This window comes from Aethalodelphis obliquidens, unplaced genomic scaffold (genome assembly GCF_003676395.1).
Source record: "Aethalodelphis obliquidens isolate GAN/ISIS:26980383/991018 unplaced genomic scaffold, ASM367639v1 scaffold17, whole genome shotgun sequence".
NCBI classification, from domain to species: Eukaryota; Metazoa; Chordata; class Mammalia; order Artiodactyla; family Delphinidae; genus Aethalodelphis; species Aethalodelphis obliquidens.
This window is the reverse complement of record NW_020837961.1, coordinates 28,097,487-28,113,770: the sequence shown is the minus strand read 5'-3', so window position 1 is coordinate 28,113,770 and position 16,284 is coordinate 28,097,487. Positions and strand designations below refer to the sequence as shown.

At 35.2% G+C, this 16,284-nt stretch overlaps 1 protein-coding gene across 1 annotated transcript in view; it reads left to right on the top strand.

Annotated features, from left to right (window-relative positions):
- The window catches only part of IQCM (IQ motif containing M), a 335,271-nt gene that overhangs the window by 39,139 nt on the left and 279,848 nt on the right, over nt 1–16,284 (top strand). The window contains exons 4-5 of the mRNA XM_027117094.1: nt 4,353–4,443; nt 8,552–8,646. Coding sequence (XP_026972895.1) covers nt 4,353–4,443; nt 8,552–8,646 — 186 coding nt within the window. The remainder of the gene's footprint in view (nt 1–4,352; nt 4,444–8,551; nt 8,647–16,284) is intronic.

Genomic DNA, 16,284 nt, shown 5'->3' with positions numbered 1-16,284 from the left:
TCATCTAAACTTATAATCCACTGAGTTTTGGTTTGGTTTGGTATGTAGCATTATTGTGGTGGTATTAGTGACACTGGAGGAAATTGGTAAATTTGATATATATTTTAGTGACAGGTTATGAGTTTCTGGTTTGAGTGGGTGGCTGTGTGGTGATGTCATTTACTGACACAAGAAAGACAAGAAAGAACAGTGTTTGGAAGAGAAGACCAAGGTTTCTATTAAATACATTATATTTGAAATGCTTATTAATATGCAACTTCACGTGTAAGACAATTATATACATGGGTCTGAAATTTTGAGGACAGGTATGGCCTGGAGGATAAAGTTTTAGAGTCACTGATGTATGGACATATTTACCTAAGGAACTGGATGAAATCTCCCAAGGAACAAGTGAAGTTAACACAAGTGAAAGGGCTTATGATAGAGGCTCATGGGACTGCATTTTTTAGAGGTCTGATAGAAGAAGGAGAGAGATTGAAAATGAGCAGCCAGGTGTTCATAGGATGGAGACCAGGAGAACTTGTCACATAGTCCCTACACAATACTATGGGAATTTGTATACAGATACATCCGGTTAGGGTTAGTGTTAGGGTTAAGGTCTTATTGTATCAATGTTAATTTCTTGGGTGGATATTGTGAATGTGTAGAGGATGTGCTTGTTTTTAGGAGTTATGTGATGAAGTATTTAGGGGTGAAATGTCATACTGTTTGCAACTTTCAAATTGTCCAGCAAAAAATAATGTATACACACATATTTACATAACTGTGTGCATACACATATATCAGTAAGGCTACAAAGTATTTGACTTAAACAACTAAATTAAGAAGCTTAATTTATTAGATGAGTACAGAACAACAGTGAGAGGATGTACATTTTCAGACAAGTATGGAACATTGTGAAAACTGACTACACATTGGTCTATTAAGTAGGGGTCAATAAATTTCAAAGATTTTACAATTATATAAATCATGGTCTCTGATTACAGTGAAATTAAATTTTTAAATAATAACTGATAATTTAAAATCCCATTATTTGGAAAATTATGGATTATTTATAGAAAGTATGGAGGATGGATTGGAGGGTATCATGGTTGGAAGCAGGAATCCAAGTGAGGAAGCTACTAGTGTTCCAGAGAAGAGATGGTAAAGCTCTGTGTTGAGACAGTATGAGTGGAAAAGTGGAAGGGATTTGATGACTGATTGTACTAGGAGGCTGAGGGGAGAGTGAGTAGTAGAGGTGACTTCTGGGTTTTGAATGGATGGTGGTGTCATTAATTGTGAGAGGGGACATGTTGATTGGAATGTCTTTGGGACATGCATATAGAGATAGTTATTCAAATTTGGCCCTTGAGAGTGGTCTGATCAAGATATAGAGATTTCGTGAAGTATCCACATTTACATGATGAATATAGCCATGGGAGTGGACCAAATCATTTAAGCAAAGGGTTAGAAGGCAGTCAAGGAAAGAGCTGTGGGGCATACACAACAAGACTACAAGTTGAGGTAGTCATAGCAAAATGAGCCCATGAAGGAGACAAGTGAAATAGTCAGAAGTGAAGGAAATTGAATGGATGATTGACTCCAGATGAATGAATGATTGATTCCAGCTGAACTCTGAGAAAAACATGGTAAATAGTGTTAAGGACTAGAGTTTTTTGGTTGGAAGTTCTAATGCCTTATGTTTCATTTGTTTGATTTCATTACAAAACCCCCAAATGTTCATCACTTTACCTGCATTTTCTTTTCCCAGTCTTCCTGTCTCTTACTAATCATTTTAACCAGAAGTGATTTATAGTTTATGTTCCAGAACTGAAATTCTAGAGTTGATGTAATTGTTTTAGAGACTAGATTTTACATAAAGGGAATGGTTATGAACTCAGAAATGTTATAATTTGCCCAAAGTCACACAGTAAGTCTTGTTCCCCATCTAAAGGTTTATCTAAACTAATTAGAAGTAATGTAGGATTTTCATATGCTTTAATTGCCTTTCTAGAAATCTTCATTAACTCTATACTACTTAAAAAAATTTTATTTATTTTTAATTTATTTTTATTTTTGGCTCTGTTGTGTCTTCGTTGCTGCACACAGGCTTTCTCTAGTTGCAGCGAGCCGGGGGCTACTCTTTGTTGCGGTGTGCAGGCTTCTCATTGCAGTGGCTTCTCTTGTTGCAGAGCACCGGCTCTAGGCGCATGGGCTTCAGTAGTTGTGGCACGTGGGCTCAGTAGTTGTGGCTCGTGGGGTCTAGAGTACAGGCTCAGTAGTTGGGGCACACGGGCTTAGTTGGGGCACATGGGCTTGCTCCACGGCATGTGGGATCTTCCCAGACCAGGGCTCGAACCCATGTCCCCTGCATTGGCAGGAGGATTCTTAACCACTGTGCCACCAGGGAAGCCCCTATACTACTTTTTGAAAGGGGTGTAACTGCACTTATTTTCTATTTTGGATGCAGTACTAACATGATTTAGTTAAATGGTAATGTAGAGGGCTTTCAGTTTAGCGATTAAATGGATTATCCCTAAAGTTTTTAATACTTTTTTCTCAAAATGGGCATATCTTTTGCTTTATTAATTATTGTAGTAGCACAAGCTTAGTTCCTTTAGCATCACTGTAAAATTCACTCTCTAGATATCTGGGTTGCACGTCTCCTGACATTTCCCCACATCCTTTTTCTCCTTCACTTTTCTGAGTGATTTTCATGTTAGTTATGCTGTCCATTGAGAGTGGCAATCTTTTATTAATCATTATATCCTATATCTCCTCTCTAGGAGTTAGCATGACAATTTCACTCAGTAGATATTCCTTAAATAAGTAAAATTAAAAATATGCATATTGGGTATCCTAGTGATTAAGAATGCAGGCTGTAGGGACTGCCTGCCTGGGTTTGAATATTGCCTCTACCTCCTGCTAGCTGTATAACCTTAGGAAAGTTAATCTCTGTTTCTCTGCTTCAGTGTTCTCATCTGTAAAATGGGGATAATAATAGTACCTAATTTATGGGGTGGTTGTGAGAATAAAATATGCTAATCTGTATACAGCAAGTAGCGCACTTGGCATATGGCAGATATTTTTAAATGTTTCTATTTTTACAACTCTAACTTATAAATTCTTTCTCTATTTCTTCACTTTAATACAGTATTTCTCAACTTACTGTGTATCTTTATGTAAAGTGTGTCTTTTGAGCTCTGTAGTTACCCTCCAAAGTAAGCATGGCAGAAATTATCCTTTTCCCATAGTTAGGCACCTGAGGCCCCGGGAGCTCTGCCTGGGGGCAGTGGAGCAGAGTGAAGAAGAGTGAATTTACAGTCAGAGGGATATGGGTTTGTGCCCTGGCTCTGCACCTTTTAACTTAGATCTTTGGTAAACTGTTTTCCTGTATAATAGAGAATAATCACAATACTTCACCAAAAAACAATAGAACAGTTTTGAGGTTTAAGTGTGAGATAATTCACAGGGAATGCTAACCAACACCCCTGATATAAATAGTCAATAAATATTAGCATTCTGTTTTCCATTTCTCCCAATTTTTTGTGTTCTTTGTTATACATTTTAAATCTAGATTATATAATGCTATCGACTATGCTCTTTTATTTGTTAGCATTTACAAACCAAGTAGTTTGTAAAATTTCTAAAACAGAGGGTTTAATCTCATATGTTCTCTGTATCTTTAATATCTTTTTAATATACCTGAACTAGTAGCTAGAATGTCTTTAATAGATACATGACTTAATATTTTGTTGCAGTGTTTCAAACTGTGTTAGTCCCATTATTTGTACAAAATAGAAAGTAATAGGTATTTAAAAAATATTTATGTAGGTTTCTTTATAGACTCTAAGAACTAGATTTTTTAAATAGCAGAACCTTTGCCTTTTGTGGACTTCAGTCTTTCTATCAAATGGAGGAGATTTCTGGAGCACTCAGTGTTCCTATTTACATTAACTAATGATTGCTAAATTATTTTAAAATAGCAGGCTCTGCAATAAAACCTAAGCCTGCTGAAGATAAGGATGATAATAATGCTGATATGTATAAACGAGGCTTTTTGTCGTCATTGGAATGTGCTGTATTCTTGCAGACATTTCTCTGGAAGCTATCTCCTTTCTGATATATGCAGTTCATTTACTCTACACTTTCAGTCCTAAATTTTAGTAATTGCAAAACATCTGAGGAGCATGGGGTGGAAAAAAACACTTAAATGTTTATTTTTACTATATCTTTGTGTTAGTAATTTTTTTGAAAAATATCATACCTATTATTAAAAAAATCTGTGATTTGCAGTTTAATTCAAAGAATGCACTTAGAACTTGAAAACTAATAGTATACAATTAAAGCTTTTCTTTTCTTTCGAATTCCAGAACAAGTTAACCTGGGTAAAATAGTGACTAATATTGATTCAGTGAGTAAAAAAATGGAGAAAGAGCAGCAACAGCACCATGCGAAGACCAGGTAATGTGTAATTGGTTAACTTATAGAAAACATACACTATTCTACTTTGCCAGTATTTGTTGACCAATTGTCATGGTTTGTCAAGTCTGTTAACACCCCATGCATGAGGCTAATTTGTCCTTCTGCTTGAGTACCTCAAAGCATATTAATTATCAAAATTTTAGTTTTCAGTTCAATTAACTTTTGAACTGGAAGATGTCTGAATAGTTAAGCAAACCATCTGGGTTTTACAGTGCATAAGCTCAAATCCAATTTGTGGCTTTCTTGAGAAAAATGCCATATTTTATGATAATATTACATAAGTTTGGTATTTTAATAATTCATCTGCAGCTATTATGGAGCAGAGTTGTTATAATTTTTCTTTTTTAATATAATAATTTAAAGTTAGTCTTTTTCTAACAGAAGGTGAGGATGATCCTACTGAGCATAGTTTGAAGGCAGGAATTTTGAGCATTGCTTCTGCTTTCCAAAGGTGTCTGGAGATGGGTCAGTTACTTTTCTGAGTTATTCCACTAAATAACAGCATCATCTTTGGGGTAATGTTACAATTGTGTACATAATTTTTGGCCCTAAAGCTACAGATAGAACCTCTAAAGGCCCTTCAGCACATTTTGTAGGAACATTTATACTTCTAGAATGTAAATACTGCTCTGTTAAAATGTATTTTTCAGTGGCTTGTTTTGTATTAATTCATTATATAACATGGTCAGAAATGTGGGGTAATTGGCACAGCTATAAATAATAGAAATTAGAAAAAATGTTGCTGTGACTGTAAAGAATGTCCTGGATCTTCCAACATTTATCCTGCAAACTGTGCTTAGCACTACAAGTTTAATGCTCAGAAGTAACCACTTTCTTGGCTTAAAGTGTAATACGATACTGGAATTTGGAAGAGTGGAGTATATGTACAGCTTTAATACTGAGGGTTTGGTTTTATCCATGGTAAGAGAAGATATTAATTAGGAAGGAAAATAAATGATTGTATTGGAAATATACTAGTTAAAAAAATATTCTTTTGCCTTTACTTAAGTTAACCTGAGAGCCAGGTTGGTCTAGCAGAGTGTTACCTGCTAAAAGAGTAGTTAATATAGCAATTTAACCAAACAGTTTAGAATTTCAGCTAAACTTTAAAACTAGAAAAGCTAACTGAACTAATGTTGAAAAACTACCATTTTCAGTATATTTAGATGGGGCTGTAATCCAAGGAAGAATAGTGATAATTTAGGGAAAATTAGAGCACTCATTAATAAACCTGATCAGGTTTAACATCTTTCAGTATGTCTTTCTCAAGAGAGTTGAGTATTTCCCAAAGAATTGTTTCTTCAGCAACTGGTGAAAGATAAAGATCTCTTGACATCCTAACAATCCATGTTTAATGAAAACAAATCCTGCTTAATGAGGAAGATCAACACCCTTTGAAACTAAGAGCAAGTACTTCAATGACAGCCTGGGGTACATAGAGACTGAACTTCAATCCACTAAGGCTGCCTTGTCTTTTTTTTTTTTTTTTTTTTTTTTTTTTTTATGCGGTATGCGGATCTCTCACTGTTGTGGCCTCTCCCGTTGCGGAGCACAGGCTCCGGACGCGCAGGCTCCGGACGCCCAGGCTCACGGGCCCAGCCGCTCGCGGCATGTGGGATCGTCCCGGACCGGGGCACGAACCCACGCCCCTTGCATTGGCAGGCGAACTCTCAACCACTGCGCCACCAGGGAAGCCCTGCTTTGTCTTTATTTATAGCTAACTTATGGCGGTAACTTGTTTCCTGCCGCAGCAGTTGGCTTCTTTTCATAAATGTTAGAAGTGACTTAGCCATGAGGGTATAAGCAACAGAAAGGAAAATGGAATCAGTCAGGAAATCAGGTAGGGGGTTGTTAACAATGCAGGGAAGGCTTTCGGACTAATTAGCATGAACTGCCCAACTCTTTGTGAGACCCTGGAAAGGTTTCTGTTCAAGACAAATAGAACCCAGAGAGAGGAGTTGTACAGAAACGACTTTTAATTTCCTAGAAGATGCTGTGGAAAACACTAATTTTTAAGGTGACACATAATATTTTTAGGTAGACCATAAAAATATTGACCCAACAAAAGAAATTTCCTTGGAAAATACATGAAGAAATATGATGGAATCTTATAAATGTATGTTTTTTTTTCCTTTTCCCAAATTTCTCTATGTTTGACTTGCAAAGGAAAACAAAATTGAATACTTCTGCAGTTTCAAGTTTAAGCTTAAGGAACTGAAGTTCTTCAATACACCTTTGAATTCTAACTTCAAAGATTAATTGTCATACATTAAATACTCTTTTTATTTCAATAATGATAAATGTGAGTGCATTCTAAATATTAATTTTCCATCAAGGAAATTTATTTATTATGCATTTATTTATTAGAGCTAATTTTTTAGTTAATGATATTTGGTACATTTGAAGGTATGACAACTGCATTTCTGTAAACGCATTCTGTATTTCAGGCAAGTGAGCCTCAACTTCTTCCCGTAGTTTTGTGATCAGTGGGAGTTTCTTATGTGTTACATAACAATTCGTATTTAGGTTATTCTGATCAATTTAATAGCAGAATGAGGGTATTATAAAATAATGATAGAATTCCTCATGGCATTTCACATTTGTGTTGAAACAACTCTGGTATTTCACCTTAGTGTTTGCACAATATTTTGCTTAAGTGAACGAATTGTGGTCTACTTCTGTTAGAATCTTTCATTAATAGGGAATCATTGAAAAATGCAATTAATAGTTCTAATTTGGAGATTTAACTAATAGTTAACCAGGGACTAGTTATAAGGAAGCAAAGCAAACTACAACTATGTATGTTGATCCCATTCTTGATCATATAAATAAAATTCTAGAATTTCAAATGGAGTTTTGCAAAGCTGCCTGCATACTCAAACCTCTCGTATTTTCCCTTGACAATGTGATTTTGTCATATAAGGGGTACCTCAGTTCTTTGGCCAACTGCATAAATGTGACCACATGAGTGACAGACTAATGGATCCTATAAGTCACTCATTTATTTACTATTTATTGAACACCTACTATATGCCAGATATGAAACTCAAAAGCGGACAGTCACAGACTTTCTTCATAGACCCTAGTTTTTTGATGGGTAGAATGTTTTAAAATCCTAAAAATTTATGTAACATTTCTTTAATATTTGAACTAGCAATTGCATTTCTATACCAAAATAATGACGTGTATCTTTGTGCATTTACAAAGAAATATATTCACTATATGTTATCACGTATAAAAAATAAGCTAAAAAGTTCATGTACATTTATGTACACCTAAACATAGAGAAGGTGTGGGGTATATTACACATGTTAATCATGACAAATGGAGTGAGTATAAAGTAGTAATAAGGCGCTTACTTAGTTCCTTAAATCCCACTGCCTGGATTCAAATCCTGGCTCTACCCATTTGTAGCTGGAGTAATCTGAACTATATACTATTTAACCCCTAAATCTCTTAGTCTCTTCCTTTATAAAATGAGTATAATAATAGTAAATATTCAGAGGCTTGTTGTGAGTATTAAATGTGGTAAGACACATAAAGGGCTTAGAATAGTGCTCAGCTCATAGGAAGCATTTAAGGCTTTGCAATTATTATTCATGTACTAGGGTAGTGAACTAGGGGTAATTTTTATTTTCTTACTTTTGCTTATTTACATTTTCTAAAGTTGCTACATGGTGCCCGTTTTTTGATTCAGCTGACTTGGTTGAAGCTCTCCAAGTCATGATAGGAAAACATATTACTTAAAATCTCTTGCAAAACAGAAGAAATAGATATGATGCATGTTCATTTTTCTGATTTTTATTAGAATTTTTCTTTCAGAAAGCAAATGTTCCTATGTTATCCCTGCTTAGATCCAGCAAAATTTGGTATTATTTTGTCTTCATTCAATAATAAATATTTATAGAGGGCCTACCATGTGCCCCTTACTCTGCAGTGAGGGTCCTGATGATACAATAGTCATAGTCTCTGTCGATAGGAGTTGAGGTTTTCTCTCCATGATTAGCATCTAATCCTGTAACATTAGTCTAGAAAGTTTGGTTACTAGTAAATCACTCAAAGCTCTACCTTCATGTTTTGGAAACAGAATGGTGGACTCATTTTGTGCCTTCCCCATCATCAACCTTGGCTTGCACTCACAACCCATGACCTCCTCTTCCATGAGGCTTTTGAAAGAAAATGGTGAGTCATACTGCTTAAGTGTGGTAGCAACACAGTGACTTTCATTATTTTGTATTCATTTAAAATGCAAAGTCAAACAGCTGGTATTGAACAGTCATTTCCTTTATATTTCATTTCAAATAATGTGTCACAAGATAGAGATTTCGGAAACAACCACTAATAACTAATTTTTTAGCTCCTTTATTTGAACTTTAGAGATTGAATTTTTTTTAATGTGTGTAAATATTGAAGGTTTTAGGAAATTATAAGGATAAATTCTTATAATTTTAAATGTGTCTCTATAGTTGAGTTTTTGTTGTTTTAAAAAAATATGTATTTCTTCAAAAGAAAATATAGATGACCCTCTTATGTCCCTTAAGTGTGATTGAGCAACTCTGGAACTTGGTGAGCTATGTGATGACCTTGGGGGCTGTTGATTCAAAAACTATTTTGTAGTTTTCCCTCTTTTTAACTTGTTAGTCATGTTCTTGAGCTTCAGGCTGTCATTAAGAGAAAACTCTTCTTGTAGGGTGGGACTTTGATTGATTTTGGAATGCATTTTTGAAAATTTGCAGAATAAACTCCTCCTTGGTTTCTCAAGGCACTCTTGTTTAAAATTTCCTTTATCCATCTACAATTTTACCAGCCTTTATTTGTTTGGATTATTACAGAAGGAATTTAAACATCAACTGGAGGCTCATCAAACACATTTTTATTAATCGAACCAATATTCATCCAAACTATTACTGTTTGTGAATATAATGTCAGAATCTTGAACACATACAATAGGTCTATTTAAAATATTTACTTCTTGTATTTGTCCATAGCTTAAGTTCTTTTAAGGCTTGATCAGATAATTTGAAGCCCCAGGGTAGTAGAATAATGTGTGGGTCTCAGTTGAGTCTAGCATTAAGTATGTATGTGAAGAGGTAAGTGCTATCAAAAATTCCTCATATGGTACAGGGTCTGGTGGTGAAATAGTTTTAATAGATAACAGTCTTAAAATCTGATAACCCTAGGGACTTCCCTGGTGGTCCAGTGGTAAAGAATCTGCCTTCCAATGCAGGGGACACGAGTTTGGTCCCTGGTTGGGGAACTAAGATCCCACATGCTGCAGGGCGACTAAGCCCGTGCGCCACAACTACTGAGCTCTTGTGCCTCAACTAGAGAGCCTGCGTGCTGCAAACTACAGAACCCACATGCTCTGGAGCCTGTGTGCCACAACTAGAGAGAGAAAACCACACATTGCAACTAGAGAGAAGCCCGCCCGCTGCAACGAAGAGCCCACATGCCTCAACGAAATTTCTGCGTGCCACAACTAAGACCCAATGTAGCAAAATAAATAAATAAGATAAACAAATAAAATATTTAAAAAAAAACCAACCCGATGACCCTGAAAACTGATGTTTACAGCCCTTAACTACGACGTAGTCAAAATTCTACTAATTGTGTGACATTTAGAGTTTATTCAGGATCATCCTAAGGGTTGATAAAAGCCTCTATTTTCAAATACCATCCACCTCAGGTAAATCACATGTGTCTTTCCCTTGTGGAGGAGCCTATTAGCCCATTGAAGTGTTTGGTAATTCTCATGGCTTTAGTTTGAAAGTAGATATGTGAGTCTTCTTTCTCTGTATATGTGGAGCTTACTATACAGGAGCTTGACCACTGTTCATTTAGTGCTAAAGATAAGATAGAAGACCTTTCTTCTAAAATATTTGTTGAGAGAATCCCAGTTACTAGCTATAGATTATTGTGAAATTGTGAGTGTAAGGCTGGCACCTACATGATATGTTTTGAGATTTGCTAAAGATTCTAGCTGTGCAAAAATGTTCTGCTGAAATATCTGAAATATTTACTAATAGAACTATAGCTTCATGAAAGCTAAAGAATTCATATACTTATCACAGTGACTGCCACATATTGGGCATTAATAAACATTTGTTAAATGAATGTATGAATGAATGAAGATAAATTAATAGGAGAAGCCACTCAAATGGAATATACTTCTGTATGTATCTATGTGTCTGTTTCTATACAGTAAGCTAAAACTTGATAACTGATAAAAGAAAAAAGAATTTGGGAAAATAAAATACAATAATAACAGCAGTGAATATAAACATGCAAAAGAATAACACTGGACACTATCTTTTTATAGTTCTTATTTATGCTGATTTTATGTAGACTGCTCAGATACCATAAAAATAAGTAAAATGTTATGCAGTGTACTTTACATGATTTAAAACCAAATTGTTGGGCAGATTATTAGTTTTATGATATAAGTCTCTCAATACTCATAAACCTCATGGGAAATTTAAAGTTAAACAGGCTAAAAGTATAAAAAATGGCAGTAAAAATCATTATTTCCAAATGCTACAGGGTAGCTATTCTTTTTTCCTTAAAATGAAAGGTATTTTTAATCAAGTAAGAATGGGAATTTCATCACTGCTTTGTTGTATGTGAGGTTTTTGTTTTATTTTGTTTGGTTTTAAGCTAAATTGCTCTTTTATAATTGCAACATTTTTAAAAATAAGGGCAGAAATATCTGAGGACCTGTGGTCAGAAACTTATTTTATGTAAGCTACTAGTAAAATGTGAAAAATGTTGATTTTCTTTTTGAATAACCTAGGTGTGGTCCTGGCTTTGTGTCTTGGGTGAAGAAATAATGAATATATTTTTTATGCTTGCTAATTTTTTAGTTCATTTTAAGACTAGAGTCTAAAAATTTGTACAACAAAGCCTTTTATCCACATATTATTGTAACTCTGTTTAGTAAGTTACAGCTTCACTGAATGTCTGAAACAGCCACTGAGGTCTGTTTAACAACAGAATGTTGCTTAAATTGTGAGAGAATATAGATCTTGTGGTTTTCTCTGGGGTGTATGGTAATTTACTGGGCTCTTAAAGTTGCCCAGTTTTTTTTTAGGATAAATAAATTATTCTTATTAAAGGAAAAAGGAGAGGAAATTAGAACATAGGAATTAAGACAAAGTCATGATTTCTATCCTTTTGATATATAGTATATAATAATAATATATTTATAATATTATATATGTAAATGTATGTACCTTATACTGCTTGAAGCCTTGCCTTTTAAAGCAGTATAGCACAGTGATTAAGAGTGAAGGCACTGGAGTTATTGTAGTTACTCTAATGAGGTTAGAATTCTGACCCTGCCAGTTTCTAGCTGGGAAACCTCATTCAAGTTAATCACTCTGTGACTCAGTCTCCTCATTGGTTAAATTGGGAATAATAACAATACCTACCTGAAGTTTTTTTGATAATGCTTGTGAAGTGTATATCATACATCCTAGTGCTTAATAAATTGAGCTGTAATTCTTAGCTACAGTTTCCTTGATATACATAGTAAAGCATGATACACTTGAAAAGGCTTTGACCCTGTCCTAAAGGACGTATTACTAGAAGCACAAGACACACCTCATTACGACTTTGCCTTACACTATCAAAGCACTGAACTCAGGAAGTGAGGTTTATGGTTATTGTATAAACACAATCATGGCAGCCTTTCCTGGATTCAACTATTTTTGCCATTGTCATTGTTCACATCCTATTCTAGACCTTGACTCTGCCTGTTTGCCCTCCTATTTCAGTGAATTTGGAAGGTCATTCTTAAAATGATATTCCTCAAGCACACCTTTCACTGGTGATTTTTCTCCCTATCTTTATGATTCTAATGGAATAGGCCCATGGTAGAAACTCTTTAACAGACTTTATCAAAGAGAGTTCTAGGAAGGTGGCCATGTGTCAAAGAAGCCCACGTTGCTCTCCATAAGAACCAGTTCTCTGTGTGGCCTGGTGCAGATCCTTTCAGTTCTCTGTCATCCTCAAGGAAAGAATGAAACTGCCCTCAATGAAAGGGATGAAAGGTTAGAAAATGTCCTTTTCCTGTATGGCTGCTTCTCAGATATTAAAACCTCTCTACATAATCATTGGCAGGAGAGAAGAGGACCAATCCCCCCAGACTCTGCTCTTGGCAAGATTTCTTACCTCTCCCTACTTGCTAGGTTCACAGCCTTGAGACCCTCAGGATGAATCTTATTAAATATGTCCTTTAACTCTGTCTATATTAGTCTCCACAAGACACCAAGGACTTCCAGGTCAACTCTTATCATCAAAACCCCACTATCTATATAATTCTGTATGTCTTTCTTCTCTGAGTTTATCCCTCACCCTTCCCACCTCTGAAACCTGTTTACTGTTATCCTTGAACTGCTAGCCAGTAGCCAGCAAAAATCCTGAATCCTTAACCTCTTCTAAGTGTTCCTTTCACCTTCTTGGTCTAGTTGAAATCTGTGCTCTGTCCCCAACCCTCAGGACATTTATTTCTCTGCTGCTCTCTTAAGAGGTGATGGTCTTCTCTCTCTCTCATGCTTCATGTCTCTGGGACTGGAGATGGTGAGGTGATCTCCTTATTCCTCATGATGTTTCTAGACCATTCTCCCTCCCTCTTCACTAAATCTCCCAGCTTTGAATATCATGTCATCAAATGATATCCTTCATTACCTCTCCTTCCTACTGTAATCTATTGATTTGTATCCATTCTCTCATATCCTAAAGAATTTAGCCCTTGGATCCTTGTAACTTTTACTAGCTCTAGTCTTGTAATAACTCTTTGTGATTTTGGTATCCAAATAAATGAGCTCTGTAACTCATTGGCTTCTTGATTCCTTGAGTTCTTCTCCTCCAATGAGTTTGGTGCCTTTCATACTATATACACATATGTATGTGTATATATATATATACACACACACACACACATATATACACACATATACATATATATGTGTGTGTGTGTGTGTGTGTATATATATATATATATATATATTCTCTGAAAGTTATGGCCTAGAGACCTTTGAAATAGTTCCAAAATCTCATTTTGAAGAGCACTACCAGTCAACCAGACTACCTTCTAAACTCCAACATTTTTTTTAACTCCCACTGGGTGTCTGGGGGCCCCCAATGTTCATAGGCCTGGAGATTAATTTTTGAATTTTTTCTCGAGCTATACTCATTCTCTTGGTAATTTTATCTAATCCATAGCTTTAACTACCATTTATATGCAGATGACTCAAATTTATATCTCCAGCCTGGTCATTCTCCTCAATTCCAGCTCACATTCAAATGCTTAATCAACATTTCTGCCTGGGTTTTTATTACGCATTTCGAACTTAACATGTCTGACTCAGGAACTTTGTACATGTTGTTTTCTGCCTGGAAAGCTCTTTACCTTAGACGTCACAGCATCACTCCATTACAAATTCTGGGCTTTGTTCAGATGCCTTCAGATCAGTGAAGCCATCCCTGACCAGCCTATTATAGTAGCAACTATACCCCCCACCCAGCCCCATTTACCAATCCTGCTTTATTTTGATCTCTAACATTTAAGTCCTCAGGACATATTGCCTACTTACTTATCTGGTTTTGTCTACTCCTGCTATAATGTAATCTCCATGAATGCAGATAGTTTTGACTGATTAATTCATTAATAAATCCCTTGGACCCAGAATCATTCCTGGAACATAGGAAGTGCTCACTATATTTTGTTGGATGAATGAAGATAACTGCTATTTTATTTTCTAAAAGAGTGGTAAAAATTTTCATGTTTATTTTTTCTATTCAATGAGGAAAGTTATCTAATTTATCAGAATAAATATTTTCACCAATGGAGCTCAAATATGTTTTTGTCATTTTGAATAAAAAACTTACAGCTAGAAAAAATACAGCTGTGTGTGTGTGTGTGTGTGTGTGCACGTGTGCACGCATGTTTCTGAGCATATCGTGAACAACCATGTAAGGAGAGACTTCTGGGTACAGGACACCTAAAATTTCTAGTTAAATATTAAAAAAATAACTTTAGTAACCTGGCTGAACTGCCAGGAAAGGACAAAAATAATAAAAGCAGAAAATATAAGAAAGCCTGATTCCATAGGGGTTTAATGTTCCTTAGAGTAATTTGTTTTTTAGGGCTTATACTTATTCCTGGTGGCCTAGAACTTTCCTAGTTTAAAAAAAAAAAAAAAACTGGCATCACTTTTCTCTGTTTTCCTGTCTGTCTATCTATCTATCTACGTATCTATCAGCATTTATTGTACATGCATGTATTTGTTGTCTGGCCTCAGGTATCTAGAATTAGATTAATAGAAATTACTGTTTCATGATGCATTATCATCACTTGTCCATGAATTGCCCTCTTTAATTTATTTTTTGTATTATTTAGTATTATCATGAACACAAATAAAATCATCCCTCAGCCCCAAAACTATAATATTGACAGAAACTATCATCTACCGTGCCTCTTGCAAATTCTATCCCTTTGCTTCCACCCCAGATTTGGAGGAATTCTGTTACATTCTTGGTACTAATCCTTTGTTAATTATATTGTGGCTAGTCTTTTCACTTTATTTAAGGTGTCTTTGATAAACAAATAATATTGATTCAAATACAGTAAAATTTAGCAAAAATCTTATCCTCTCCGGGATAATAAAAGGGCTATGAAGCACTTTAGATTTGCTCTTCCTCCGTTTTGAATTTCTTACTATCATTTTCCATTATTTCAATTTTCTCTTTTTTAAAACTTTAACCCCACAAGCCATGCCATAATTATTATTAATTATTAAAGATAATGTTTATTTAGATATACCTGCCTCCAGGTAGATTAAGAATTGAGAAAAACAAATTTTTAGAATGAAATACAGATGGATATGAAATATCCTTCCTTTTATTTGGGCCTTCTTAGAACTGTCTCAATAATATTTTACAATATTCTGCATTTTTAAAAAAGATTTATTTCTATGCATTTGATGTTTTTGATGCTATTTTAAATGGTGTCTAAAATTTTATTTTATCCCTACCCCCTTTTCTGGAATATAGAAATCCAGTTGATCTTTTTTGCACGGACCTTATATCTTTATGGCTTTTATAAATTAACTTACTACTTCTAGTAGTTTATCTGGTGTATATATTGCTCATTTTAGACTTTCTATATACACAATCATGTTGTCCATGAATGATGATAGTTTTTGTTCTTTCCTTCCTATTCTAGAGCTTTTATTTATTTTTTCTTACCTTATTGTGGTAGTGAACACTTCCTACACTATGAAAAATAGAAGTGGTGAGAAGGTTTCTTGTCTCATTTCCTATCTCAGAAGGAGTTATTATATATGTTAGCATTAAGTATAATGTATTGTGTGTATTATAGACTCTCCTTATACTAAAAAGTTCCTAGGTTGCTAAGAGTTTATCATGAATCAATGTTGTACTTTATCAAATGATTTTCTCTTTATCTCTTAAGATGATTGTATGATTTCCCTCATTCTTTTTTTTTAAATAAATTTATTTATTTTATTTATTTATTTTTGGCTGCATTGGATCTTCGTTGCTGTGCGCAGGCTTTCTCTAGTTGCGGTGAGTGGGGGCTACTCTTTGTTGCGGTGTGTAGGCTTCTCATTGTGGTGGCTTCTCTTGTTGCAGAGCACAGGCTCTAGGCCCGCGGGCTTCAGCAGTTGTGGTACACGGGCTCAGTAGTTGTGGCTCACGGGCTCTAGAGTGCAGGCTCAGTAGTGGCGCACGGGCTTAGCTGCTCTGCAGCATGTGGGATCTTACTGGACCAGGGCTTGAACCTGTGTCTGCTGCACTGGC